We start from the raw sequence: 27,993 nt of genomic DNA on the forward strand, positions 1-27,993 counted from the left end.
CCCCGGTTCCACCCCCTCAGCAGCCCCCCACCCCCAGCCCGATCGGAGTCGCCAACCCCGGCCAAGATGGCCGCCTGAGCCCGGCCAAGATGGCCGCCTGAACCCGCCCGATCCCGCGTCCCCATTGGCCGGTTCGGCCGGTCGGACCCCGGGGCCGCCCCGAGGCCCGGTTGGGACCGCCCACGCGCCCCGCCCACGCTCCGAACCCAGGGGAAGGGTCTACTCTCGCCCGGCGGGCGGGGGGGCTGGGGAGACATGGCGGCGGTGGGCATCGACGACTTCGCCGGCCCCTGCGGCTCGGAGCTGGCCCTGCCCCCGCTGTTCGGCGGCACCATCCTGGAGAGCGAGCCGGAGCAGGAGCTGGAGTTCGGCGCGGCCGTGCACGAGGAGGCGGGCGGCGAGGACGAGGACGAGGGGGGCGAGGAGGAGGAGGAGGAGGACGGGGCCGCCCGGCGCCTGCGCCAGGAACGCGACCGGCGCAAGCACCGGGCCCTGCAGCGTCGCTGCCGGGAGATGGAGTCGGTAATGGGACCCGCCCCCCCACCGCCCGTTGACGTGCCGGGGAGGAGGGGGGGGGGGGGTTGCGCGCATCCCGGGAGCAGTGAAGCGACAGTGCTAACCACCGCGCTACCCGGCCCCCCCCCCCCCCCACGTGGAAGTGGGAATGGGCTGGGATAGAGAGACGGGGGGGGGGGGGGTTTACGGGGAGGGGGCTGACGGGGAGGAAGGGGTGCAACGCGACGTTGTCTTCCTGCGTCTCTAACCTCCCAATTTCACTCCCCCCCCCCCCACGCAGGTCAACGACATGCTGCTCAACAGACTGGAGTACGTCAAAAAGATAACGCAGCGGTTAAAGAAAGAGCGGAGGTCAGTGAGAGAGAGAGAGAGGCGAAATCAGCCTCCTGATCGGCAATTTGAGCTCCATAATCCAGGCCGGCACTCCCCCCGGTGCCAGTACTGAGGGAGCGCCGCACTGTCGGAGGGAGATGTATATACTCTAGGATTTGAGCTCCATAATCCAGGCCGACACTCCCCCCGGTGCCAGTACTGAGGGAGCGCTGCACTGTCGGAGGTAGATGTATATACTCTAGGATTTGAGCTCCATAATCCAGGCCGACACACCCCCCGGTGTCAGTACTGAGGGAGCGCCGCACTGTCGGAGGGAGATGTATATACTCTAGGATTTGAGCTCCATAACCCAGGCCGACACTCCCCCCGGTGCCAGTACTGAGGGAGCGCTGCACTGTCGGGGGTAGATGTATATACTCTAGGATTTGTGCTCCATAATCCAGGCCCACACTCCCCCCGGTGCCAGTACTGAGGGAGCGCTGCACTGTCGGAGGGAGATGTCTATACTCTAGGATTTGACCTCCATAATCCAGGCCGACACTCCCCCCGGTGCCAGTACTGAGGGAGCGCTGCACTGTCGGAGGGAGATGTATATACTCTAGGATTTGAGTTCCATAATCCAGGCCGACACTCCCCCCGGTGCCAGTACTGAGGGAGCGCTGCACTGTCTGAGGGAGATGTCTATACTCTAGGATTTGAGTTCCATAATCCAGGCCGACACTCCCCCCGGTGCCAGTACTGAGGGAGCGCTGCACTGTCGGAGGGAGATGTCTATACTCTAGGATTTGAGCTCCATAATCCAGGCCCACACTCCCCCCGGTGCCAGTACTGAGGGAGCGCTGCACTGTCGGAGGGAGATGTATATACTCTAGGATTTGAGTTCCATAATCCAGGCCGACACTCCCCCCGGTGCCAGTACTGAGGGAGCGCTGCACTGTCGGAGGGAGATGTCTATACTCTAGGATTTGAGTGCTATAATCCAGGCCGACACTCCCCACGGTGCCAGTACTGAGGGAGCGCCGCACTGTCTGAGGGAGATGTATATACTCTAGGATTTGAGCGCTATAATCCAGGCCGACACTCCCCCCGGTGCCAGTACTGAGGGAGCGCCGCACTGTCTGAGGGAGATGTATATACTCTAGGATTTGAGCGCTATAATCCAGGCCCACACTCCCCCAGGTGCCAGTACTGGGAGCGCTGCACTGTCGGAGGTAGATGTCTATACTCTAGGATTTGAGCTCCATAATCCAGGCCGACACTCCCCCCGGTGCCAGTACTGAGGGAGCGCCGCACTGTCGGAGGGAGATGTATATACTCTAGGATTTGAGCTCCATAATCCACGCCGACACTCCCCCCGGTGCCAGTACTGAGGGAGCGCCGCACTGTCTGAGGGAGATGTCTATACTCTAGGATTTGAGCTCCATAATCCACGCCGACACTCCCCCCGGTGCCAGTACTGAGGGAGCGCCGCACTGTCGGAGGGAGATGTATATACTCTAGGATTTGAGCTCCATAATCCACGCCGACACTCCCCCCGGTGCCAGTACTGAGGGAGCGCTGCACTGTCGGAGGGTCAGTACTGAGGGAGTGCCGCACTGTCAGAGGGTCAGTACTGAGGGAGTGCCGCACTGTCAGAGGGTCAGTACTGAGGGAGTGCCGCACTCTCAGAGGGTCAGTACTGAGGGAGTGCTGCACTGTCAGAGGGTCAGTACTGAGGGAGTGCCGCACTGTCAGAGGGTCAGTACTGAGGGAGCGCCGCACTGTCAGAGGGTCAGTACTGAGGGAGTGCCGCACTGTCAGAGGGTCAGTACTGAGGGAGTGCCGCACTGTCAGAGGGTCAGTACTGAGGGAGTGCCGCACTGTCAGAGGGTCAGTACTGAGGGAGTGCCGCACTGTCAGAGGGTCAGTACTGAGGGAGTCCCGCACTGTCAGAGGGTCAGTACTGAGGGAGTGCCGCACTGTCAGAGGGTCAGTACTGAGGGAGTGCTGCACTGTCAGAGGGTCAGTACTGAGGGAGTGCCGCACTGTCAGAGGTTCAGTACTGTGGGAGTGCCGCACTGTCAGAGGGTCAGTACTGAGGGAGTGCTGCCCTGTCAGAGGGTCAGTACTGTGGGAGTGCTGCACTGTCAGAGGGTCAGTACTGAGGGAGAGCCGCACTGTCAGAGGGTCAGTACTGAGGGAGTGCCGCACTGTCAGAGGGTCAGTACTGAGGGAGTGCCGCACTGTCAGAGGGTCAGTACTGAGGGAGTGCCGCACTGTCAGAGGGTCAGTACTGAGGGAGTGCTGCACTGTCAGAGGGTCAGTACTGAGGGAGAGCCGCACTGTCAGAGGGTCAGTACTGAGGGAGTGCCGCACTGTCAGAGGGTCAGTACGGAGGGAGTGCTGCACTGTCAGAGTGTCAGTACTGAGGGAGTGCCGCACTGTCAGAGGGTCAGTACTGAGGGAGCGCCGCACTGTCAGAGGGTCAGTACTGAGGGAGTGCCGCACTGTCAGAGGGTCAGTACTGAGGGAGTGCCGCACTGTCAGAGTGTCAGTACTGAGGGAGTGCCGCACTGCCAGAGGGTCAGTACTGAGGGAGTGCTGCACTGTCAGAGGGTCAGTACTGAGGGAGAGCCGCACTGTCAGAGGGTCAGTACTGAGGGAGTGCCGCACTGTCAGAGGGTCAGTACGGAGGGAGTGCTGCACTGTCAGAGTGTCAGTACTGAGGGAGTGCTGCACTGTCAGAGTGTCAGTACTGAGGGAGTGCCGCACTGTCAGAGGGTCAGTACTGAGGGGGTGCTGCACTGTCAGAGTGTCAGTACTGAGGGAGTGCCGCACTGTCAGAGTGTCAGTACTGAGGGAGTGCCGCACTGTCAGAGTGTCAGTACTGAGGGAGTGCCGCACTGTCAGAGGGTTTTCATGAAGCTAATATTTTAATTTGTGTTTTGTTAGGTTTTTAATGAAGTCGTTAGATTGTCACGGTGACAGCTACAGATCGGCACAGCTCACTATCCTCCTCGAGGTAAGACCCGACCCCAGCCGTTTTAAATGAGTCATAACCGTCCTGACGTTCATTCAGGAACTGGAGGCACGGGAGGAGGACCAATCAGCCCCTCGAGCCTGTTTGCGTTACAGAGCTAGCGACGTTCTCCCGCCCCACCTCCACGGGGAAGAGGGAGCGAGAGACGGGGAAGAGGGAGCGAGAGACGGGGAAGAGGGAGCGAGAGACGGGGAAGAGGGAGCGAGAGACGGGGAAGAGGGAGCGAGAGACGGGGAGAGGGAGCGAGAGACGGGGGAAGAGGGAGCGAGAGACGGGGAAGAGGGAGCGAGAGACGGGGAAGAGGGAGCGAGAGACGGGGAAGAGGGAGCGAGAGACGGGGAAGAGGGAGAGAGAGAGACGGGGAAGAGGGAGCGAGAGACGGGGAGGAGGGAGCGAGAGACGGGGGGAAGAGGGAGGGAGAGACGGGAAAGAGGGAGCGAGAGACGGGGAAGAGGGAGCGAGAGACGGGGAAGAGGGAGCGAGAGACGGGGAAGAGGGAGCGAGAGACGGGGAAGAGGGAGCGAGAGACGGGGAAGAGGGAGCGAGAGACGGGAAGAGGGAGCGAGAGACGGGGAAGAGGGAGCGAGAGACGGGGAAGAGGGAGCGAGAGACGGGGAAGAGGGAGCGAGAGACGGGGGAAGAGGGAGCGAGAGACGGGGAAGAGGGAGCGAGAGACGGGGCAGAGGGAGCGAGAGACGGGGCAGAGGGAGCGAGAGACGGGGCAGAGGGAGCGAGAGACGGGGAAGAGGGAGCGAGAGACGGGGAAGAGGGAGCGAGAGACGGGGAAGAGGGAGCGAGAGACGGGGAAGAGGGAGCGAGAGACGGGGAAGAGGGAGCGAGAGAGGGACGGGGAAGAGGGAGCGAGAGAGGGACGGGGAAGAGGGAGCGAGAGACGGGGAAAGAGGGAGCGAGAGACGGGGAAGAGGGAGCGAGAGACGGTGAAGAGGGAGCGAGAGACGGGGAAGAGGGAGCGAGAGACGGGGAAGAGGGAGCGAGAGACGGGGAAGAGGGAGCGAGAGACGGGGAAGAGGGAGCGAGAGACGGGGAAGAGGGAGCGAGAGACGGGGAAGAGGGAGCGAGAGACGGGGAAGAGGGAGCGAGAGACGGGGAAGAGGGAGCGAGAGACGGGGGAAGAGGGAGCGAGAGACGGGGAAGAGGGAGCGAGAGACGGGGCAGGAGGGAGCGAGAGACGGGGAAGGAGGGAGCGAGAGACGGGGAAGAGGGAGCGAGAGACGGGGAAGAGGGAGCGAGAGACGGGGGAAGAGGGAGCGAGAGACGGGGAAGAGGGAGCGAGAGACGGGGAAGAGGGAGCGAGAGACGGGAAGAGGGAGCGAGAGACGGGGAAGAGGGAGCGAGAGACGGGGAAGAGGGAGCGGAGAGACGGGGAAGAGGGAGCGAGAGACGGGGAAGAGGGAGCGAGAGACGGGGAAGAGGGAGCGAGAGACGGGGAAGAGGGAGCGAGAGACGGGGAAGAGGGAGCGAGAGACGGGGAGAGGGAGCGAGAGACGGGGAAGAGGGGAGCGAGAGACGGGGAAGAGGGAGCGAGAGAGACGGGGAAGAGGGAGCGAGAGAGACGGGGAAGAGGGAGCGAGAGACGGGGGAAGAGGGAGCGAGAGACGGGGAAGAGGGAGCGAGAGACGGGGAAGAGGGAGCGAGAGACGGGGAAGAGGGAGCGAGAGACGGGGAAGAGGGAGCGAGAGACGGGGAAGAGGGAGCGAGAGACGGGGAAGAGGGAGAGAGAGAGACGGGGAAGAGGGAGCGAGAGAGACGGGGAAGAGGGAGCGAGAGAGACGGGGAAGAGGGAGAGAGAGAGACGGGGAAGAGGGAGCGAGAGAGACGGGGAAGAGGGAGCGAGAGACGGGGAAGAGGGAGCGAGAGACGGGGGAAGAGGGAGCGAGAGACGGGGAAGAGGGAGGCGAGAGACGGGGAAGAGGGAGAGAGAGAGACGGGGAAGAGGGAGCGAGAGAGACGGGGAAGAGGGAGCGAGAGACGGGGAAGAGGGAGAGAGAGAGACGGGGAAGAGGGAGCGAGAGAGACGGGGAAGAGGGAGCGAGAGACGGGGAAGAGGGAGCGAGAGACTAGGAGGAGGGAGCGAGAGACGGGGAAGAGGGAGCGAGAGACGGGGAAGAGGGAGCGAGAGACGGGGGAAGAGGGAGCGAGAGGACGGGGAAGAGGGAGCGAGAGACGGGGAAGAGGGAGCGAGAGACGGGGAAGAGGGAGCGAGAGACGGGGAAGAGGGAGCGAGAGACGGGGAAGAGGGAGCGAGAGACGGGGGAAGAGGGAGCGAGAGACGGGGGAAGAGGGAGCGAGAGACGGGGAAGAGGGAGCGAGAGACGGGGAAGAGGAGCGAGAGAACGGGGAGGAGGGAGCGAGAGACGGGGAGGAGGGAGCGAGAGACGGGGAAGAGGGAGCGAGAGACGGGGAAGAGGGAGCGAGAGACGGGGAAGAGGGAGCGAGAGACGGGGAGGAGGGAGCGAGAGACGGGGCGGAGGGAGCGAGAGACGGGGAGGAGGGAGCGAGAGACGGGGAGGAGGGAGCGAGAGACGGGGAAGAGGGAGCGAGAGACGGGGAAGAGGGAGCGAGAGACGGGGAAGAGGGAGCGAGAGACGGGGAAGAGGGAGCGAGAGACGGGGAAGAGGGAGCGAGAGACGGGGAAGAGGGAGCGAGAGACGGGGAAGAGGGAGCGAGAGACGGGGAAGAGGGAGCGAGAGACGGGGGAAGAGGGAGCGAGAGACGGGGAAGAGGGAGCGAGAGACGGGGAAGAGGGAGAGAGAGACGGGGGAAGAGGGAGCGAGAGACGGGGAAGAGGGAGCGAGAGGACGGGGAAGAGGGAGCGAGAGAGACGGGAAGAGGGAGCGAGAGAGACGGGGAAGAGGGAGCGAGAGACGGGGAAGAGGGAGCGAGAGACGGGGAAGAGGGAGCGAGGAGACGGGGAAGAGGGAGCGAGACGGGGAAGAGGGAGCGAGAGACGGGGAAGAGGGAGCGAGAGACGGGGAAGAGGGAGCGAGAGACGGGGAAGAGGGAGAGAGAGAGACGGGGAAGAGGGAGCGAGAGAGACGGGGAAGAGGGAGCGAGAGACGGGGAAGAGGGAGAGAGAGAGACGGGGAAGAGGGAGCGAGAGAGACGGGGAAGAGGGAGCGAGAGACGGGGAAGAGGGAGCGAGAGACTAGGAGGAGGGAGCGAGAGACGGGGAAGAGGGAGCGAGAGACGGGGAAGAGGGAGCGAGAGACGGGGAAGAGGGAGCGAGAGACGGGGAAGAGGGAGCGAGAGACGGGGAAGAGGGAGCGAGAGACGGGGAAGAGGGAGCGAGAGACGGGGAAGAGGTGAGCGAGAGACGGGGAAGAGGGAGCGAGAGACGGGGAAGAGGGAGCGAGAGACGGGGAAGAGGGAGCGAGAGACGGGGAAGAGGGAGCGAGAGACGGGGGAGAGGGAGCGAGAGACCGGGGAAGAGGAGCGAGAGACGGGGAAGAGGGAGCGAGAGACGGGGAAGAGGGAGCGAGAGACGGGGAAGAGGGGGCGAGAGACGGGGAAGAGGGGGCGAGAGACGGGGAAGAGGGGGCGAGAGACGGGGAAGAGGGAGCGAGAGACGGGGAAGAGGGAGCGAGAGACGGGGAAGAGGGAGCGAGAGACGGGGAAGAGGGAGCGAGAGACGGGGAAGAGGGAGCGAGAGACGGGGAAGAGGGAGCGAGAGACGGGGAAGAGGGAGCGAGAGACGGGGAAGAGGGAGCGAGAGACGGGGGAAGAGGGAGCGAGAGACGGGGAAGAGGAGCGAGAGACGGGGAAGAGGGAGCGAGAGACGGGGAAGAGGGAGCGAGAGACGGGGGAAGAGGGAGCGAGAGACGGGGAAGAGGGAGCGAGAGACGGGGGCAGAGGGAGCGAGAGGACGGGGCAGAGGGAGCGAGAGACGGGGAAGAGGGAGCGAGAGACGGGGAAGAGGGAGCGAGAGACGGGGAAGAGGAGCGAGAGACGGGAAGAGGGAGCGAGAGACGGGGAAGAGGGGACGCGAGAGACGGGGGAAGAGGGAGCGAGAGACGGGGAAGAGGGAGCGAGAGACGGGGAAGAGGAGCGAGAGACGAGCAAGAGGGAGTGAGGGAGTGATTTGAACAGGAGGATGAGAATTGTAGGGGCTGGAGGAGGTTACAGAGATAGGGAGGGGAGGGGGCGAGGGAGGGATTTGAACAGAAGGATGAGAATTGTAGGGGCTGGAGGAGGTTACAGAGATAGGGAGGGAGGGAGGGATTTGAATAGGAGGATCGGAATTGTAGGGGCTGGAGGAGGTTACAGAGATAGGAAGAGAGGGGAGTGATTTGAACAGGAGGATGGGAATTGTAGGGGCTGGAGGAGGTTACAGAAATAGGGAGGGAGGGGGGCGAGGGAGGGATTTGAACAGGAGGATGAGAATTGTAGGGGCTGGAGGAGGTTACAGAGATAGGGAGGGAGCGAGGGAGGGATTTGAACAGGAGGATGAGAATTGTAGGGGCTGGAGGAGATTACAGAGATAGGGAGGGAGGGCGGGGTTTGAACAGGAGGATGAGAATTGTAGGGGCTGGAGGAGGTTACAGAGATAGGGAGGGAGGGAGGTATTTGAACAGGAGGATGGGAATTGTAAGGGGCTGGAGGAGGTTACAGAGATAGGGAGGGAGGGATTTGAACAGGAGGATGGGAATTGTAGGGGCTGGAGGAGGTTACAGAGATAGGGAGGGAGGTGGCGAGGGAGGGATTTGAACAGGAGGATGGGTATTGTAGGGGCTGGAGGAGGTTACAGAGATAGGGAGCGAGGGAGGGATTTGAACAGGAGGATGGGAATTGTAGGGGCTGGAGGAGGTTACAGAGATAGGGAGGGAGGGAGGGATTTGAACAGGAGGATGGGAATTGTAGGGGCTGGAGGAGGTTACAGAGATAGGGAGGGAGGTGGCGAGGAGGGATTTGAAGAGGATGAGAATTGTAGGGACTGGAGGAGGTTACAGAGATAGGGAGGGAGGTGACGAGGGACGGATTTGAACAGGAGGATGAGAATTGTAGGGGCTGGAGGAGGTTACAGAGAGAGGGAGGGAGGGAGGGATTTGAACAGGAGGATGAGAATTGTAGGAGCTGGAGGAGGTTACAGAGATAGGGAGGGAGGGAGGGATTTGAACAGGAGGATGGGAATTGTAGAGGCTGGAGGAGGTTACAGAGATAGGGAGGGAGGGAGGTATTTGAAGAGGAGGATGGGAATTGTAGGGGCTGGAGGAGGTTCCAGAGATAGGGAGGGAGGGGGGCGAGGGAGGGATTTGAACAGGAGGATGGGAATTGTAGGGGCTGGAGGAGGTTACAGAGATAGGGAGGGAGCGAGGGAGGGATTTGAACAGGAGGATGAGAATTGTAGGGGCTGGAGGAGGTTACAGAGATAGGGAGGGAGGGGTTTGAACAGGAGGATGAGAGTTGTAGGGTCTGCAGGAGGTTACAGAGATAGGGAGGGAGGGGGAGGGAGGGATTTGAACAGGAGGTGGGAATTGTCGGGGCTGTAGGAGGTTAGAGAGATAGGGAGGGAGGTGGCGAGGGAGGGATTTGAACAGGAGGTGGGAATTGTAGGGGCTGGAGGAGGTTACAGAGACAGGGAGGGAGGGGGGCGAGGGAGGGATTTGAACAGGAGGATGGGTATTGTTGGGGCTGAAGGAGGTTACAGAGATAGGGAGGGAGGGAGGGAGGGAGGGATTTGAACAGGAGGTGGGAATTGCAGGGGCTGGAGGAGTTTAGAGAGATAGGGAGGGAGGTGGCGAGGGAGGGATTTGAACAGGAGGTGGGAATTGTAGGGGCTGGAGGAGGTTACAGAGATAGGGAGGGAGCGAGGGAGGGATTTGAACAGGAGGATGGGAATTGTAGGGGCTGGAGGAGGTTACAGGGATAGGGAGGGGGGGCGAGGGAGGGATTTGAACAGGAGGATGGGAATTGTAGGGGCTGGAGGAGGTTACAGAGATAGGGAGGGAGGGAGGGATTTGAACAGGAGGATGGGAATTGTAGGGGCTGGAGGAGGTTACAGAGATAGGGAGCGAGGGTGCGAGGGAGGGATTTGAACAGGAGGTGGGAATTGCAGGGGCTGGAGAAGGTTAGAGAGATAGGGAGGGAGGTGGCGAGGGAGGGATTTGAACAGGAGGTGGGAATTGTAGGGGCTGGAGGAGGTTACAGAGATAGGGAGGGAGCGAGGGAGGGATTTGAACAGGAGGATGGGAATTGTGGGGGCTGGAGGAGGTTACAGAGATAGGGAGGGAGGGAGGGAGGGAGAAATTTGAAGAGGAGGATGAGAATTGTAGGGGCTGGAGGAGGTTACAGAGATAGGGAGGGAGGGAGGCAGGGATTTGAAGAGGAGGATGAGAATTGTAGGGGCTGGAGGAGGTTACAGAGATAGGGAGGGAGGGAGGGATTGGAACAGGAGGATGGGAATTGTAGGGGCTGGAGGAGGTTACAGAGATAGGGAGGGAGGGGGCGAGGGAGGGATTGGAACAGGAGGATGAGAATTGTAGGGGCTGGAGGAGGTTACAGAGATAGGGAGGGAGGGGGCGAGGGAGGGATTGGAACAGGAGGATGAGAATTGTATGGGCTGGAGGAGGTTACAGGGATAGGGAGGGAGGGGGGGGCGAGGGAGGGATTTGAACAGGAGGATGGGAATTGTAGGGGCTGGAGGAGGTTACAGAGATAGGGAGGGAGGGAGGGAGGGATTTGAACAGGAGGATGAGAATTGTAGGGGCTGGAGGAGGTTACAGAGATAGGGAGGGAGGGAGGGATTTGAACAGGAGGATGGGAATTGTAGGGGCTGGAGGAAGTTACAGAGATAGGGAGGGAGGGAGGGATTTGAACAGGAGGATGGGAATTGTCGGGGCTGGAGGAGGTTACAGGGATAGGGAGGGAGGGGGGGCGAGGGAGGGATTTGAACAGGAGGATGTGAATTGTAGGGGCTGGAGGAGGTTACAGGGATAGGGAGGGAGGGGGGCGAGGGAGGGATTTGAACAGGAGGATGGGAATTGTAGGGGCTGGAGGAGGTTACAGATATAGGGAGGGAGGGAGGGATTTGAACAGGAGGATGAGAATTGTAGGGGCTGGAGGAGGTTACAGGGATAGGGGGCGAGGGAGGGATTTGAACAGGAGGATGGGAATTGTAGGGGCTGGAGGAGGTTACCGAGATAGGGAGGGAGGGGGGGCGAGGGAGGGATTTGAACAGGAGGATGGGAATTGTAGGGGCTGGAGGAGGTTACAGAGATAGGGAGGGAGGGAGGGATTTGAACAGGAGGATGGGAATTGTAGGGGCTGGAGGAGGTTACAGAGATAGGGAGGGAGGGAGGGATTTGAACAGGAGGATGGGAATTGTCGGGGCTGGAGGAGGTTACAGAGATAGGGAGGGAGGGAGGGATTTGAACAGGAGGATGGGAATTGTAGGGGCTGGAGGAGGTTACAGAGATAGGGAGGGAGGGAGCGAGGGAGGGATTTGAACAGGAGGATGAGAATTGTAGGGGCTGGAGGAGGTTACAGAGATAGGGAGGGAGGGAGCGAGGGAGGGATTTGAAGAGGAGGATGAGAATTGTAGGGGCTGGAGGAGGTTACAGAGATAGGGAAGGGGGCGAGGGAGGGATTTGAAGAGGATGAGAATTGTCGGGGCTGGAGGAGGTTACAGAGATAGGGAGGGAGGGAGGGAGGGATTTGAACAGGAGGATGAGAATTGTAGGGGCTGGAGGAGGTTACAGAGATAGGGAGGGGGGCGAGGGAGGCATTTGAACAGGAGGATGAGAATTGTAGGGGCTGGAGGAGGTTACAGACATAGGGAGGGAGGGGGCGAGGCAGGGATTTGAACAGGAGGATGAGAATTGTAGGGGCTGGAGGAGATTACAGAGATAGGGAGGGAGGGATTTGAACAGGAGGATGAGAATTGTAGGGGCTGGAGGAGGTTACAGAGATTGGGAGGGAGGGATTTGAACAGGAGGATGAGAATTGTAGGGGCTGGAGGAGATTACAGAGATAGGGAGGGAGGGATTTGAACAGGAGGATGAGAATTGTAGGGGCTGGAGGAGGTTACAGAGATTGGGAGGGAGGGGGCGAGGCAGGGATTTGAACAGGAGGATGGGAATTGTAGGGGCTGGAGAAGGTTACAGAGATAGGGAGGGAGGGATTTGAACAGGAGGATGAGAATTGTAGGGGCTGGAGGAGGTTACAGAGATAGGGAGGGAGGGATTTGAACAGGAGGATGGGAATTGTAGGGGCTGGGGGACGTTACAGAGATAGGGAGGGAGGGATTTGAAAAGGAGGATGGGAATTGTAGGGGCTGGAGGAGGTTACAGAGATAGGGAGGGAGGGATTTGAACAGGAGGATGGGAATTGTAGGGGCTGGAGGAGGTTACAGAGATAGGGAGGGAGGGAGCGAGGGAGGGATTTGAACAGGAGGATGGGAATTGTAGGGGCTGGAGGAGGTTACAGAGATAGGGAGGGAGGGAGCGAGGGAGGGATTTGAACAGGAGGATGAGAATTGTAGGGGCTGGAGGAGGTTACAGAGATAGGGAGGGAGGGATTTGAACAGGAGGATGAGAATTGTAGGGGCTGGAGGAGGTTACAGAGATAGGGAGGGAGGGAGGTATTTGAACAGGAGGATGGGAATTGTAGGGGCTGGTGGAGGTTACAGAGATAGGGAGGGAGGGAGCGAGGGAGGGATTTGAACAGGAGGATGGGAATTGTAGGGGCTGGAGGAGGTTACAGAGATAGGGAGGGAGGGAGGGATTTGAACAGGAGGATGAGAATTGTAGGGGCTGGAGGAGGTTACAGAGATAGGGAGGGAGGGAGCGAGGGAGGGATTTGAACAGGAGGATGGGAATTGTAGGGGCTGGAGGAGGTTACAGAGATAGGGAGGGAGGGAGGGATTTGAACAGGAGGATGGGAATTGTAGGGGCTGGAGGAGGTTACAGAGATAGGGAGGGAGGGAGCGAGGGAGGGATTTGAACAGGAGGATGAGAATTGTAGGGGCTGGAGAAGGTTACAGAGATAGGGAGGGAGGGATTTGAACAGGAGGATGGGAATTGTAGGGGCTGGAGGAGGTTACAGAGATAGGGAGGGAGGGAGCGAGGGAGGGATTTGAACAGGAGGATGAGAATTGTAGGGGCTGGAGGTGGTTACAGAGATATCGAGGGAGGGAGGGATTTGAACAGGAGGATGCGAATTGTAGGGGCTGGAGGAGGTTACAGAGATAGGGAGGGAGGGAGGCGAGGGAGGGATTTGAACAGGAGGATGAGAATTGTAGGGGCTGGAGGAGGTTACAGAGATAGGGAGGGAGTGGGCGAGGGAGGGATTTGAACAGGAGGATGAGAATTGTAGGGGCTGGAGGAGGTTACAGAGATGGGGAGGGAGGGATTTGAACAGGAGGATGGGAATTGTAGGGGCTGGAGGAGGTTACAGAGATAGGGAGGGAGGGAGCGAGGGAGGGATTTGAACAGGAGGATGAGAATAGTAGGGGCTGGAGGAGGTTACAGAGATAGGCAGGGAGGGATTTGAACAGGAGGATGGGAATTGTAGGGGCTGGAGGAGGTTACAGAGATAGGGAGGGAGGGAGCGAGGGAGGGATTTGAACAGGAGGATGGGAATTGTAGGGGCTGGAGGAGGTTACAGAGATAGGGAGGGAGGGAGGGATTTGAACAGGAGGATGGGAATTGTCGGGTCTGGAGGAGGTTACAGGGATAGGGAGGGAGGGAGGGATTTGAACAGGAGGATGAGAATTGTCGGGGCTGGAGGAGGTTACAGAGATAGGGAGGGAGGGAGGGATTTGAACAGGAGGATGAGAATTGTAGGGGCTGGAGGAGGTTACAGAGATAGGGAGGGGGGGAGGGAGGGATTAGAACAGGAGGATGAGAATTGTAGGGGCTGGAGGAGGTGACAGAGATAGGGAGGGAGCGAGGGAGGGATTTGAACAGGAGGATGAGAATTGTAGGGGCTGGAGGAGGTTACAGAGATAGGGAGGGAGGGAGGGATTTGAACAGGAGGATGGGAATTGTAGGGGCTGGAGGAGGTTACAGAGAGAGGGAGGGAGGGAGCGAGGGAGGGATTTGAACAGGAGGATGGGAATTGTAGGGGCTGGAGGAGGTTACAGAGATAGGGAGGGAGGGAGCGAGGGAGGGATTTGAACAGGAGGATGGGAATTGTAGGGGCTAGAGGAGGTTACAGAGATAGGGAGGGAGGGGGCGAGGGAGGGATGAGGACGGGGGGGGGGGCGGTGAGGACGGGGGGGGGATGGGGACGGGGCGGGGGGATGTGGACGGGGGGGGGGATGAGGACCGGGGGGGGGGGATGTGGACGGGGGGGGGGGGGGGGGGGGGTGAGGACGGGGGGGGTGAGGACGGGGGGGGTGAGGACGGGGGGGGGATGATGAGGGGGGGGGGGGATGAGGGGGGGGGGGGGGGGTGAGGACGGGGGGGATGAGGGGGGGGGGACGGGGGGGGTGAGGACGGGGGGTGAGGACGGGGGGGTTGAGGGGGGGGGTTGAGGGGGGGGATGTGGACGGGGGGGTGAGGACGGGGGGGGGGTGAGGACGGGGGGGGTGAGGACGGGGGGGGGTGAGGACGGGGGGGTTGAGGGGGGGGGGTTGAGGGGGGAGGATGTGGACGGGGGGGGGGGCGGGGGGTGAGGACGGGGGGGTGAGGACGGGGGGAGGGGGTGAGGACGGGGGGAGTGAGGACGGGGGGGGGTGAGGACGGGGGGGGGGGGTGAGGACGGGGGGGTGAGGACGGGGGGGTTGAGGGGGGGGGATGTGGACGGGGGGGGGGGGGCGGGGGGTGAGGACGGGGGGGGGTGAGGACGGGGGGGGGTGAGGACGGGGGGAAGGGGTTGGGGGGGGTTGAGGACGGGCGGGTGAGGACGGGGGGGTGAGGACGGGGGGGGGGTGAGGACGGGGGGGGTGAGGACGGGGGGGGGTGAGGACGGGGGGGGGTGAGGACGGGGGGGGGTGATGTGGACGGGGGGGGTGAGGACGGGGGGGGGTGAGGACGGGGGGGGGGGTGATGTGGACGGGGGGATGAGGACGGGGGGGTGAGGACGGGGGGGTGAGGACGGGGGGGTGAGGACGGGGGGGGTGAGGACGGGGGGGGGTGAGGACGGGGGGGGTGAGGACGGGGGGGGTGAGGACGGGGGGAAGGGGTTGGGGGGGGTTGAGGACGGGCGGGTGAGGACGGGGGGGTGAGGACGGGGGGGGGTGAGGACGGGGGGGGTGAGGACGGGGGGGGGTGAGGACGGGGGGGGGTGAGGACGGGGGGGGGTGATGTGGACGGGGGGGGTGAGGACGGGGGGGGGTGAGGACGGGGGGGGGGGGTGATGTGGACGGGGGGATGAGGACGGGGGGGTGAGGACGGGGGGGTGAGGACGGGGGGGTGAGGACGGGGGGGGTGAGGACGGGGGGGGGTGAGGACGGGGGGGGTGAGGACGGGGGGGGGTGAGGACGGGGGGGGTGAGGACGGGGGGGGGTGAGGACGGGGTGGGTGAGGACGGGGGGGTGAGGACAGGGGGGGGGTGATGAGGACGGGGGGGTGGGGACGGGGGGGGGGGTGATGTGGACGGGGGGATGAGGACGGGGGGGTGAGGACGGGGGGGTGAGGACGGGGGGGTGAGGACGGGGGGGTGAGGACGGGGGGATGAGGACGGGGGGGGTGAGGACGGGGGGGGTGAGGACGGGGGGGTGAGGACAGGGGGGGGGTGATGAGGACGGGGGGGTGGGGACGGGGGGGGTGAGGGGGGGGATGTGGACGGGGGGGGTGAGGACGGGGGGTGAGGACGGGGGGGGGGTGAGGACGGGGGGGGGTGAGGACGGGGGAGGGTGAGGACGGGGGGGTGAGGACGGGGGGGGAGGGGATGAGGGGGGGGGTGGACGGGGGGGGTGAGGCCGGGGGGGGATGAGGCCGGGGGGGGGTGAGGACGGGGGGGGGTGAGGACGGGGGGGGGGGGTGGTGAGGACGGGGGGGGATGTGGACGGGGGGGGGGGGTGACGACGGGGGGGTGAGGACGGGGGGGGGTGAGGACGGGGGGGGGGGTGAGGGCGGGGGGGGTGAGGACGGGGGGGGGGTGAGGACGGGGGGGGGGTGAGGACGGGGGGGGGTGAGGACGGGGGGGGGTGAGGACGGGGGGGGGTGAGGACGGGGGGGGTGAGGACGGGGGGGGGGTGAGGACGGGGGGGTGAGGACGGGGGGGGATGAGGGGGGGGGGGACGGGGGGGTGAGGACGGGGGGCGATGGGGGGGGGGGGCGGGGGGTGAGGACGGGGGGGGATGAGGGGGGGGGGGTGAGGGGGGGGATGTGGACGGGGGGGTGAGGACGGGGGGGGGTGAGGACGGGGGGGGGTGAGGACGGGGGGAGTAAGGTGCTGGTTTCTGACCTGCAGGCGGTGATGTGACTGGGGGACGTTGCTCCTTGTGTGCCCGCAGGAAGCTGGATGCCCGGCGGAGGAGGGCCTGCTCGGCGACGTGGGGCCAGGCGGCCTGATGGACGGACCAGACGGGCAGGCGGCCAGGCCTCAGGGGGCCAGTAGCCCCATGCCCAGCGAGGGGAGCAGCGTCAAGAGGAAGAGAATTAAGGAAGAGAGAGATCCTCTACCAGGCGTCAAGCGGCAGTACAGTCCGTTCTACCTGCTGACACACGACCAGATCAAGCAGGTACGAACAGGGCCCGCTGGGACGGGGCCCGCTGGGACTGGGCCCGCTGGGACTGGGCCCGCTGGGACGGGGCCCGCTGGGACTGGGCCCGCTGGGACTGGGCCCGCTGGGACTGGGCCCGCTGGGACTGGGCCCGCTGGGACGGGGCCCGCTGGGACGGGGCCCGCTGGGACTGGGCCCGCTGGGACGGGGCCCGCTGGGACGGGGCCCGCTGGGACTGGGCCCGCTGGGACGGGGCCCGCTGGGACGGGGCCCGCTGGGACTGGGCCCGCTGGGACGGGGCCCGCTGGGACGGGGCCCGCTGGGACTGGGCCCGCTGGGACGGGGCCCGCTGGGACGGGGCCCGCTGGGACAGGGCCCGCTGGGACAGGGCCCGCTGGGACGGGGCCCGCTGGGACTGGGCCCGCTGGGACGGGGCCCGCTGGGACGGGGCCCGCTGGGACTGGGCCCGCTGGGACGGGGCCCGCTGGGACGGGGCCCGCTGGGACTGGGCCCGCTGGGACGGGGCCCGCTGGGACTGGGTCCGCTGGGACTGGGACTGGGCCCGCTGGGACTGGGCCCGCTGGGACAGGGCCCGCTGGGACTGGGCCCGCTGGGACTGGGCCCGCTGGGACTGGGCCCGCTGGGACGGGGCCCGCTGGGACTGGGCCCGCTGGGACTGGGCCCGCTGGGACTGGGCCCGCTGGGACTGGGCCCGCTGGGACTGGGCCCGCTGGGACAGGGGCCCGCTGGGACTGGGCCCGCTGGGACTGGGCCCGCTGGGACTGGGACGGGGCCCGCTGGGACTGGGCCCGCTGGGACGGGGCCCGCTGGGACTGGGCCCACTGGGACTGGGCCCACTGGGACGGGGCCCGCTGGGACGGGGCCCGCTGGGACTGGGCCCGCTGGGACGGGGCCCGCTGGGACTGGGACGGGGCCCGCTGGGACTGGGCCCGCTGGGACTGGGACGGGGCCCGCTGGGACTGGGCCCGCTGGGACTGGGCCCGCTGGGACGGGGCCCGCTGGGACGGGGCCCGCTGGGACTGGGACGGGGCCCGCTGGGACTGGGCCCGCTGGGACTGGGCCCGCTGGGACTGGGCCCGCTGGGACTGGGCCCGGTGGGACGGGGTCCGCTGGGACTGGGCCCGCTGGGACTGGGCCCACTGGGACTGGGCCCGCTGGGACTGGGACTGGGCCCGCTGGGACTGGGACTGGGCCCGCTGGGACTGGGACTGGGCCCGCTGGGACTGGGCCCGCTGGGACTGGGACGGGGCCCGCTGGGACTGGGCCCGCTGGGACTGGGCCCACTGGGACTGGGCCCACTGGGACTGGGCCCGCTGGGACTGGGACTGGGCCCGCTGGGACTGGGCCCGCTGGGACTGGGCCCACTGGGACTGGGCCCGCTGGGACTGGGCCCGCTGGGACTGGGCACGCTGGGACTGGGCCCGCTGGGACTGGGACTGGGCCCGCTGGGACTGGGCACGCTGGGACTGGGCCCGCTGGGACTGGGACTGGGCCCGCTGGGACTGGGCCCGCTGGGACTGGGACTGGGCCCGCAGGGACTGGGCCCGCTGGGACTGGGGCCCGCTGGGACTGGGCCCGCTGGGACTGGGACTGGGCCCGCTGGGACTGGGCCCGCTGGGACTGGGCCCGCTGGGACTGGGCCCACTGGGACTGGGCCCACTGGGACTGGGCCCGCTGGGACTGGGACTGGGCCCGCTGGGACTGGGCCCACTGGGACTGGGCCCGCTGGGACTGGGCCCGCTGGGACTGGGCCCGCTGGGACTGGGCACGCTGGGACTGGGCACGCTGGGACTGGGCCCGCTGGGACTGGGACTGGGCCCGCAGGGACTGGGCCCGCTGGGACTGGGCCCGCTGGGACTGGGACTGGGCCCGCTGGGACTGGGACGGGGCCCGCTGGGACGGGGCCCGCTGGGACGGGGCCCGCTGGGACGGGGCCCGCTGGGACTGGGCCCGCTGGGACGGGGCCCGCTGGGACTGGGACGGGGCCCGCTGGGACTGGGCCCGCTGGGACTGGGACGGGGCCCGCTGGGACTGGGCCCGCTGGGACTGGGCCCGCTGGGACTGGGCCCGCTGGGACGGGGCCCGCTGGGACTGGGACGGGGCCCGCTGGGACTGGGCCCGCTGGGACTGGGCCCGCTGGGACTGGGCCCGCTGGGACTGGGCCCGCTGGGACTGGGCCCGGTGGGACGGGGTCCGCTGGGACTGGGCCCGCTGGGACTGGGCCCACTGGGACTGGGCCCGCTGGGACTGGGACTGGGCCCGCTGGGACTGGGACTGGGCCCGCTGGGACTGGGCCCGCTGGGACTGGGACGGGGCCCGCTGGGACTGGGCCCGCTGGGACTGGGCCCACTGGGACTGGGCCCACTGGGACTGGGCCCGCTGGGACTGGGACTGGGCCCGCTGGGACTGGGCCCACTGGGACTGGGCCCGCTGGGACTGGGCCCGCTGGGACTGGGCACGCTGGGACTGGGCACGCTGGGACTGGGACTGGGCCCGCTGGGACTGGGCACGCTGGGACTGGGCCCGCTGGGACTGGGACTGGGCCCGCTGGGACTGGGCCCGCTGGGACTGGGACTGGGCCCGCTGGGACTGGGCCCACTGGGACTGGGCCCACTGTGACTGGGCCCGCTGGGACTGGGCCCGCTGGGACTGGGCCCGCTGGGACTGGGCCCACTGGGACTGGGCCCACTGGGACTGGGCCCACTGGGACTGGGCCCACTGGGACTGGGCCCGCTGGGACTGGGACTGGGCCCGCTGGGACTGGGCCCGCTGGGACTGGGCCCACTGGGACTGGGCCCGCTGGGACTGGGCCCGCTGGGACTGGGCCCGCTGGGACTGGGCCCGCTGGGTCTGGGCACGCTGGGACTGGGCACGCTGGGACTGGGCACGCTGGGACTGGGCCCGCTGGGACTGGGACTGGGCCCGCTGGGACTGGGCCCGCTGGGACTGGGACTGGGCCCGCAGGGACTGGGCCCGCTGGGACTGGGCCCGCTGGGACTGGGCCCGCTGGGACTGGGACTGGGCCCGCTGGGACTGGGACGGGGCCCGCTGGGACGGGGCCCGCTGGGACGGGGCCCGCTGGGACTGGGCCCGCTGGGACGGGGCCCGCTGGGACTGGGACGGGGCCCGCTGGGACTGGGCCCGCTGGGACTGGGACGGGGCCCGCTGGGACTGGGCCCGCTGGGACTGGGCCCGCTGGGACTGGGCCCGCTGGGACGGGGCCCGCTGGGACTGGGACGGGGGCCCGCTGGGACTGGGCCCGCTGGGACTGGGCCCGCTGGGACTGGGCCCGGTGGGACGGGGTCCGCTGGGACTGGGCCCGCTGGGACTGGGCCCACTGGGACTGGGCCCGCTGGGACTGGGACTGGGCCCGCTGGGACTGGGACTGGGCCCGCTGGGACTGGGACTGGGCCCGCTGGGACTGGGCCCGCTGGGACTGGGACGGGGCCCGCTGGGACTGGGCCCGCTGGGACTGGGCCCACTGGGACTGGGCCCACTGGGACTGGGCCCGCTGGGACTGGGACTGGGCCCGCTGGGACTGGGCCCGCTGGGACTGGGCCCACTGGGACTGGGCCCGCTGGGACTGGGCCCGCTGGGACTGGGCACGCTGGGACTGGGCACGCTGGGACTGGGCCCGCTGGGACTGGGACTGGGCCCGCTGGGACTGGGCACGCTGGGACTGGGCCCGCTGGGACTGGGACTGGGCCCGCTGGGACTGGGCCCGCTGGGACTGGGACTGGGCCCGCAGGGACTGGGCCCGCTGGGACTGGGCCCGCTGGGACTGGGCCCGCTGGGACTGTGACTGGGCCCGCTGGGACTGGGCCCGCTGGGACTGGGACTGGGCCCGCTGGGACTGGGCCCACTGGGACTGGGCCCACTGTGACTGGGCCCGCTGGGACTGGGCCCGCTGGGACTGGGCCCGCTGGGACTGGGCCCACTGGGACTGGGCCCACTGGGACTGGGCCCGCTGGGACTGGGCCCGCTGGGACTGGGACTGGGCCCGCTGGGACTGGGCCCGCTGGGACTGGGCCCACTGGGACTGGGCCCGCTGGGACTGGGCCCGCTGGGACTGGGCCCGCTGGGACTGGGCACGCTGGACTGGGCACGCTGGGACTGGGCCCGCTGGGACTGGGACTGGGCCCGCTGGGACTGGGCCCGCTGGGACTGGGACTGGGCCCGCAGGGACTGGGCCCGCTGGGACTGGGCCCGCTGGGACTGGGCCCGCTGGGACTGGGACTGGGCCCGCTGGGACTGGGCCCGCTGGGACTGGGACTGGGCCCGCTGGGACTGGGCCCGCTGGGACTGGGACTGGGCCCGCTGGGACTGGGACTGGGCCCGCTGGGACTGGGACTGGGCCCGCTGGGACTGGGCCCGCTGGGACTGGGACTGGGCCCGCTGGGACTGGGCCCGCTGGGACTGGGACTGGGCCCGCTGGGACTGGGCCCGCTGGGACTGGGACTGGGCCCGCTGGGACTGGGCCCGCTGGGACTGGGACTGGGCCCGCTGGGACTGGGCCCGCTGGGACTGGGCCCGCTGGGACGGGGCCCACTGGGACTGGGACTGGGCCCTCTGGGACTGGGCCCGCTGGGACTGGGCCCGCTGGGACTGGGACTGGGCCCGCTGGGACTGGGCCCGCTGGGACTGGGCCCGCTGGGACTGGGACTGGGCCCGCTGGGACTGGGCCGCTGGGACTGGGCCCGCTGGGACTGGGCCCGCTGGGACGGGGCCCGCTGGGACGGGGCCCCCTGGGACGGGGCCCGCTGGGACTGGGCCCGCTGGGACTGGGACTGGGCCCGCTGGGACTGGGACTGGGCCCGCTGGGAATGGGCCCGCTGGGACTGGGCCCGCTGGGACTGGGCCCGCTGGGACTGGGCCCGCTGGGACTGGGCCCGCTGGGACGGGGCCCGCTGGGACGGGGCCCGCTGGGACTGGGACGGGGCCCGCTGGGACTGGGACTGGGCCCGCTGGGACTGGGCCCACTGGGACGGGGCCCACTGGGACGGGGCCCGCTGGGACTGGGACTGGGCCCGCTGGGACTGGGACTGGGCCCACTGGGACGGGGCCCGCTGTGACGGGGCCCGCTGGGACTGGGACTGGGCCCGCTGGGACTGGGACTGGGCCCACTGGGACTGGGCCCGCTGGGACTGGGCCCACTGGGACTGGGACTGGGCCCGGTGGGACGGGGCCCACTGGGACTGGGACTGGGCCCACTGGGACTGGGACTGGGCCCGCTGGGACTGGGCCCGCTGGGACGGGGCCCGCTGGGACTGGGACTGGGCCCGGTGGGACGGGGCCCACTGGGACTGGGACTGGGCCCACTGGGACTGGGACTGGGCCCGCTGGGACTGGGCCCGCTGGGACTGGGCCCGCTGGGACTGGGACTGGGCCCGCTGGGACTGGGCCCGCTGGGACTGGGCCCGCTGGGACTGGGCCCGCTGGGACTGGGCCCCCCGGGACTGGGCCCGCTGGGACTGGGACTGGGCCCGCTGGGACAAGGCCCGCTGGGACTGGGCCCACTGGGACTGGGCCCGCTGGGACTGGGCCCGCTGGGACTGGGCCCGCTGGGACTGGGCCCGCTGGGACTGGGCCCGCTGGAACTGGGCTCGCTGGGACTGGGCCCGCTGGAACTGGGACTGGGACTGGGACTGGGACTGGGCCCTCTGGGACTGGGCCCGCTGGGACTGGGTCCGCTGGGACTGGGTCCACTGGGAATGGGCCCACTGGGACTGGGTCCACTGCGACGGGGCCCACTGGGACGGGGTCCGCTGGGAATGTGCCCGCTGGGACGGGGCCCACTGGGACGTGTCCCCCTGGGACTGGGACGGGGACTGGGCCCACTGGGACGGGGCCCACTGGGACGGGGCCCACTGGGATGGGGCCCCCTGGGACTGGGACTGGGCCCACTGGGACTGGGACTGGACCCACTGGGACGGGGCCCGCTGGGACGGGGCCCCCTGGGACTGGGACTGGGCCCACTGGGACTGGGACTGGGCCCACTGGGACAGGGCCCACTGGGACGGGGCCCGCTGGGACGGGGCCCGCTGGGACGGGGCCCGCTGGGACAGGGCCCACTGGGACGGGGCCCGCTGGGACTGGGACGGGGCCCACTGGGACGGGGCCCACTGGCACTGGGACAGGGCCCACTGGGACTGGGACGGGGCCCACTGGGACTGGGACAGGGCCCACTGGGACGATGCCCGCTGGGACTGGGACAGGGCCCACTGGGACGGGGCCCGCCTGGACTGGGACGGGGCCCACTGGGACGGGGCCCACTGGGACGGGGCCTACTGGGACAGGGACGGGGCCCACTGGGACGGGGCCCGCTGGGACTGGGACTGGGCCCACTGGGACCGGGCCCACTGGGACGGGGCCCGCTGGGACGGGGCCCGCTGGGACGGGGCCCACTGGGACGGGGCCCGCTGGGACGGGGCCCACTGGGACGGGGCCCACTGGGACAGGGCCCACTGGGACAGGGCCCACTGGGACGGGGCCCACTGGGACGGGGACAGGGCCCACTGGGACGGGGCCCGCTGGGACTGGGACAGGGCGCACTGGGACGGGGCCCGCTGGGACTGGGACTGGACCCACTGGGACAGGGCCCGCTGGGATGGGGCCCACTGGGACGGGGCCCGCTGGGACTGGGACTGGGCCCACTGGGACGGGGCCCGCTGGGACGGGGCCCACTGGGACGGGGCCCACTGGGACGGGGCCCGCTGGGACTGGGACTGGGCCCACTGGGACGGGGCCCGCTGGGACGGTGCCCACTGGGACGGGGCCCGCTGGGACTGGGCCCACTGGGACTGGGCCCACTGGGATTGTGGACAGTGGGAGTGAACGGGAAGGGGTTTGGGTCCATTGGGATTGAGTAGGGGGAGTGAACGGGAAGGGGTTTGGGTCCATTGCGATTGTGTACAGTGGGAGTGAACGGGAAGGGGTTTGGGTCCATTGGAATTGTGTAGAGTGGGAGTGAACGGGAAGGGGTTTGGGTCCATTGGGATTGTGTAGAGTGGGAGTGAACGGGAATGGGTTTGGGTCCATTGGGATTGTGTACAGTGGGAGTGAACGGGAAGGGGTTTGGGTCCATTGGGATTGTGCACAGTGGGAGTGAACGGGAAGGGATTTGTGTCCATTGGGATTGTGTAGAGTGGGAGTGAACGGGAAGGGGTTTGGGTCCATTGGGATTGTGTACAGTGGGAGTGAACGGGAAGGGGTTTGGGTCCATTGGGATTGTGCACAGTGGGAGTGAACGGGAAGGGGTTTGTGTCCATTGGGATTGTGGACAGTGGGAGTGAACGGGAAGGGGTTTGGGTCCATTGGGATTGTGTAGAGTGGGAGTGAACGGGAAGGGGTTTGGGTCCATTGGGATTGTGTACAGTGGGAGTGAACGGGAAGGGGTTTGGGTCCATTGGGATTGTGCACAGTGGGAGTGAACGGGAAGGGGTTTGTGTCCATTGGGATTGTGGACAGTGGGAGTGAACGGGAAGGGGTTTGGGTCCATTGGGATTGTGTACAGTGGGAGTGAACGGGAAGGGGTTTGGGTCCATTGGGATTGTGCACAGTGGGAGTGAACGGGAAGGGGTTTGTGTCCATTGGGATTGTGGACAGTGGGAGTGAACGGGAAGGGGTTTGGGTCCATTGGGATTGTGCACAGTGGGAGTGAACGGGAAGGGATTTGGGTCCATTGGGATTGTGTAGAGTGGGAGTGAACGGGAAGGGGTTTGTGTCCATTGGGATTGTGCACAGTGGGAGTGAACGGGAAGGGGTTTGGGTCCATTGGGGTTGTGGACAGTGGGAGTAAACGGGAAGGGGTTTGGGTCCATTGGGATTGTGTACAGTGGGAGTGAACGGGAAGGGGTTTGGGTCCATTGGGATTGTGTACAGTGGGAGTGAACGGGAAGGGGTTTGGGTCCATTGGGATTGTGCACAGTGGGAGTGAACGGGAAGGGATTTGGGTCCATTGGGATTGTGTAGAGTGGGAGTGAACGGGAAGGGGTTTTGGTCCATTGGGATTGTGCACAGTGGGAGTGAACGGGAAGGGGTTTGGGTCCATTGGGGTTGTGGACAGTGGGAGTAAACGGGAAGGGGTTTGGGTCCATTGGGATTGTGTACAGTGGGAGTGAACGGGAAGGGGTTTGGGTCCATTGGGATTGTGTACAGTGGGAGTGAACGGGAAGGGGTTCGGGTCCATTGGGATTGTGCACAGTGGGAGTGAACGGGAAGGGGTTTGGGTCCATTGGGATTGTGTACAGTGGGAGTGAACGGGAAGGGGTTTGGGTCCATTGGGAATGTGTACAGTGGGAGTGAACGGGAAGGGGTTTGGGTCCATTGGGATTGTGCACAGTGGGAGGGAACGGGAAGGGGTTTGGGTCCATTGGGATTGTGTACAGTGGGAGTGAACGGGAAGGGGTTTGGGTCCATTGGGATTGTGCACAGTGGGAGTGAACGGGAAGGGGTTTGTGTCCATTGGGATTGTGGACAGTGGGAGTGAACGGGAAGGGGTTTGGGTCCATTGGGATTGTGCACAGTGGGAGTGAACGGGAAGGGGTTTGGGTCCATTGGGGTTGTGGACAGTGGGAGTAAACGGGAAGGGGTTTGGGTCCATTGGGATTGTGTACAGTGGGAGTGAACGGGAAGGGGTTTGGGTCCATTGGGATTGTGTACAGTGGGAGTGAACGGGAAGGGGTTCGGGTCCATTGGGATTGTGCACAGTGGGAGCGAACGGGAAGGGGTTTGGGTCCATTGGGATTGTGTACAGTGGGAGTGAACGGGAAGGGGTTTGGGTCCATTGGGAATATGTACAGTGGGAGTGAACGGGAAGGGGTTTGGGTCCATTGGGATTGTGGACAGTGGGAGTGAACGGGAAGGGGTTTGGGTCCATTGGGATTGTGCAGAGTGGGAGTGAACGGGAAGGGGTTTGGGTCCATTGGGATTGTGCAGAGTGGGAGTCAACGGGAAGGGGTTTGGGTCCATTGGGATTGTGTAGACTGGGAGTGTACGGGAAGGGGTTTGGGTCCATTGGGATTGTGGACAGTGGGAGTGAATGGGAAGGGGTTTGGGTCCATTGGGATTGTGGACAGTGGGAGTGAACGGGAAGGGGTTTGGGTCCATTGGGATTGTGTACAGTGGGAGTGAACGGGAAGGGGTTTGGGTCCATTGGGATTGTGCAGAGTGGGAGTGAACGGGAAGGGGTTTGGGTCCATTGGGATTGTGTACAGTGGGAGTGAACGGGAAGGGGTTTGGGTCCATTGGGATTGTGTACAGTGGGAGTGAACGGGAAGGGGTTTGGGTCCATTGGGATTGTGGACAGTGGGAGTGAACGGGAAGGGGTTTGGGTCCATTGGGATTGTGCAGAGTGGGAGTGAACGGGAAGTGGTTTGGGTCCATTGGGATTGTGTTCAGTGGGAGTGAACAGGAAGGGGTTTGGGTCCATTGGGATTGTGTACAGTGGGAGTGAACGGGAAGGGGTTTGGGTCCATTGGGATTGTGTACAGTGGGAGTGAACGGGAAGGGGTTTGTGTCCATTGGGATTGTGTAGAGTGGGAGTGAACGGGAAGGGGTTTGGGTCCATTGGGATTGTGTACAGTGGGAGTGAACGGGAAGGGGTTTGGTTCCATTGGGATTGTGTAGAGTGGGAGTGAACGGGAAGGGGTTTGGGTCCATTGAGATTGTGTAGAGTGGGAGTGAACAGGAAGGGGTTTGGGTCCATTGGGATTGTGTAGAGTGGGAGTGAACGGGAAGGGGTTTGGGTCCATTGGGATTGTGTACAGTGGGAGTGAACGGGAAGGGGTTTGGGTCCATTGGGATTGTGCAGAGTGGGAGTGAACGGGAAGGGGTTTGGGTCCATTGGGATTGTGCAGAATGGGAGTGAACAGGAAGGGGATTGGGTCCATTGGGATTGTGCACAGTGGGAGTGAACGGGAAGGGGTTTGGTTCCATTGGGATTGTGTAGAGTGGGAGTGAACGGGAAGGGGTTTGGGTCCATTGAGATTGTGTAGAGTGGGAGTGAACGGGAAGGGGTTTGGGTCCATTGGGATTGTGTAGAGTGGGAGTGAACGGGAAGGGGTTTGGGTCCATTGGGATTGTGTACAGTGGGAGTGAACGGGAAGGGGTTTGGGTCCATTGGGATTGTGCAGAGTGGGAGTGAACGGGAAGGGGTTTGGGTCCATTGGGATTGTGCAGAGTGGGAGTGAACAGGAAGGGGATTGGGTCCATTGGGATTGTGCACAGTGGGAGTGAACGGGAAGGGGTTTGGGTCCATTGGGATTGTGCAGAGTGGGCGTGAATGGGAAGGGGTTTGGGTCCATTGAGAATGTGCACAGTGGGAGTGAACGGGAAGGGGTTTGGGTCCATTGGGATTGTGTAGAGTGGGAGTGAACGGGAAGGGGTTTGGGTCCATTGGGATTGTGTACAGTGGGAGTGAACGGGAAGGGGTTTGGGTCCATTGGGATTGTGTAGAGTGGGAGTGAACGGGAAGGGGTTTGGGTCCATTGGGATTGTGTAGAGTGGGAGTGAACGGGAAGGGGTTTGGGTCCATTGGGATTGTGTACAGTGGGAGTGAACGGAAGGGGTTTGGGTCCATTGGGATTGTGTAGAGTGGGAGTGAACGGGAAGGGGTTTGGGTCCATTGGGATTGTGGACAGTGGGAGTGAACGGGAAGGGGTTTGGGTCCATTGGGATTGTGGACAGTGGGAGTGAACGGGAAGGGGTTTGGGTCCATTGGGATTGTGTAGAGTGGGAGTGAACGGGAAGGGGTTTGTGTCCATTGAGATTGTGTAGAGTGGGAGTGAACTGGAAGGGGTTTGGGTCCATTGGGATTGTGTAGAGTGGGAGTGAACGGGAAGGGGTTTGGGTCCATTGGGATTGTGTAGAGTGGGAGTGAACGGGAAGGGGTTTGGGTCCATTGGGATTGTGTACAGTGGGAGTGAACGGGAAGGGGTTTGGGTCCATTGGGATTGTGTAGAGTGGGAGTGAACGGGAAGGGGTTTGGGTCCATTGGGATTGTGTACAGTGGGAGTGAACGGGAAGGGGTTTGGCTCCATTGGGATTGTGTACAGTGGGAGTGAACGGGAAGGGGTTTGGCTCCATCGGAGTGGCGTCCGTTTGTTGGTAATACCTCCCGTTTCGCCGTCTCACAGGAGTGTAGCGATGAGGAACTCTCTCCCCGGGATGTGACCGAGACTCTCGGGAAGTGTTGGCAACCCGCGAGCCCAGACGATAAGGCAGCTTACAGTGACTATCCCAGCCCAGGGCCCTACCCGGACTTCGACTGAATTCCGACTGCCCGGATCCCATCGGGAGGAGACTCGTGACCAAATGAAATATCTCCGATTCTCGCTAACGTTGCCTGATGGGGACTGTCCATGGGCAGGGAGGATCGAGACTCCATTCGCCTGCGGAATTCACATTGAATTGAAGATGTATGCTTGCGCAAATGGTTCTCAATAGTAAATGAATAAATTTCTCCACCGCGAATCTT

At 65.2% G+C, this 27,993-nt stretch overlaps 1 protein-coding gene across 1 annotated transcript; it reads left to right on the top strand.

The window, feature by feature from the left end:
• Positions 1 to 8: 8 nt before the first annotated feature.
• On the top strand, positions 9 to 27,989 carry LOC140407281 (TCF3 fusion partner-like). Its single transcript, XM_072494892.1, has 5 exons — positions 9 to 522; positions 797 to 867; positions 3,781 to 3,850; positions 16,287 to 16,514; positions 27,653 to 27,989. The coding sequence occupies exons 1-5, from the start codon at positions 256 to 258 to the stop codon at positions 27,785 to 27,787; spliced, it is 771 nt and encodes a 256-aa protein (XP_072350993.1). The 5' UTR covers positions 9 to 255; the 3' UTR covers positions 27,788 to 27,989.
• The last annotated feature ends 4 nt before the right edge of the window (positions 27,990 to 27,993 follow it).

Source organism: Scyliorhinus torazame, unplaced genomic scaffold (assembly GCF_047496885.1).
Source record: "Scyliorhinus torazame isolate Kashiwa2021f unplaced genomic scaffold, sScyTor2.1 scaffold_1432, whole genome shotgun sequence".
NCBI lineage: Eukaryota > Metazoa > Chordata > Chondrichthyes > Carcharhiniformes > Scyliorhinidae > Scyliorhinus > Scyliorhinus torazame.

Coding starts and splice junctions, on each gene's coding strand:
- LOC140407281 (XM_072494892.1), top strand. CDS start 256: ATGGCGGCGGTGGGCATCGACGACTTCGCCGGCCCCTGCGGCTCGGAG. Junction 523..796: donor GCTGCCGGGAGATGGAGTCG/GTAATGGGACCC, acceptor CCCCCCACGCAG/GTCAACGACATGCTGCTCAA. Junction 868..3,780: donor CGGTTAAAGAAAGAGCGGAG/GTCAGTGAGAGA, acceptor GTGTTTTGTTAG/GTTTTTAATGAAGTCGTTAG.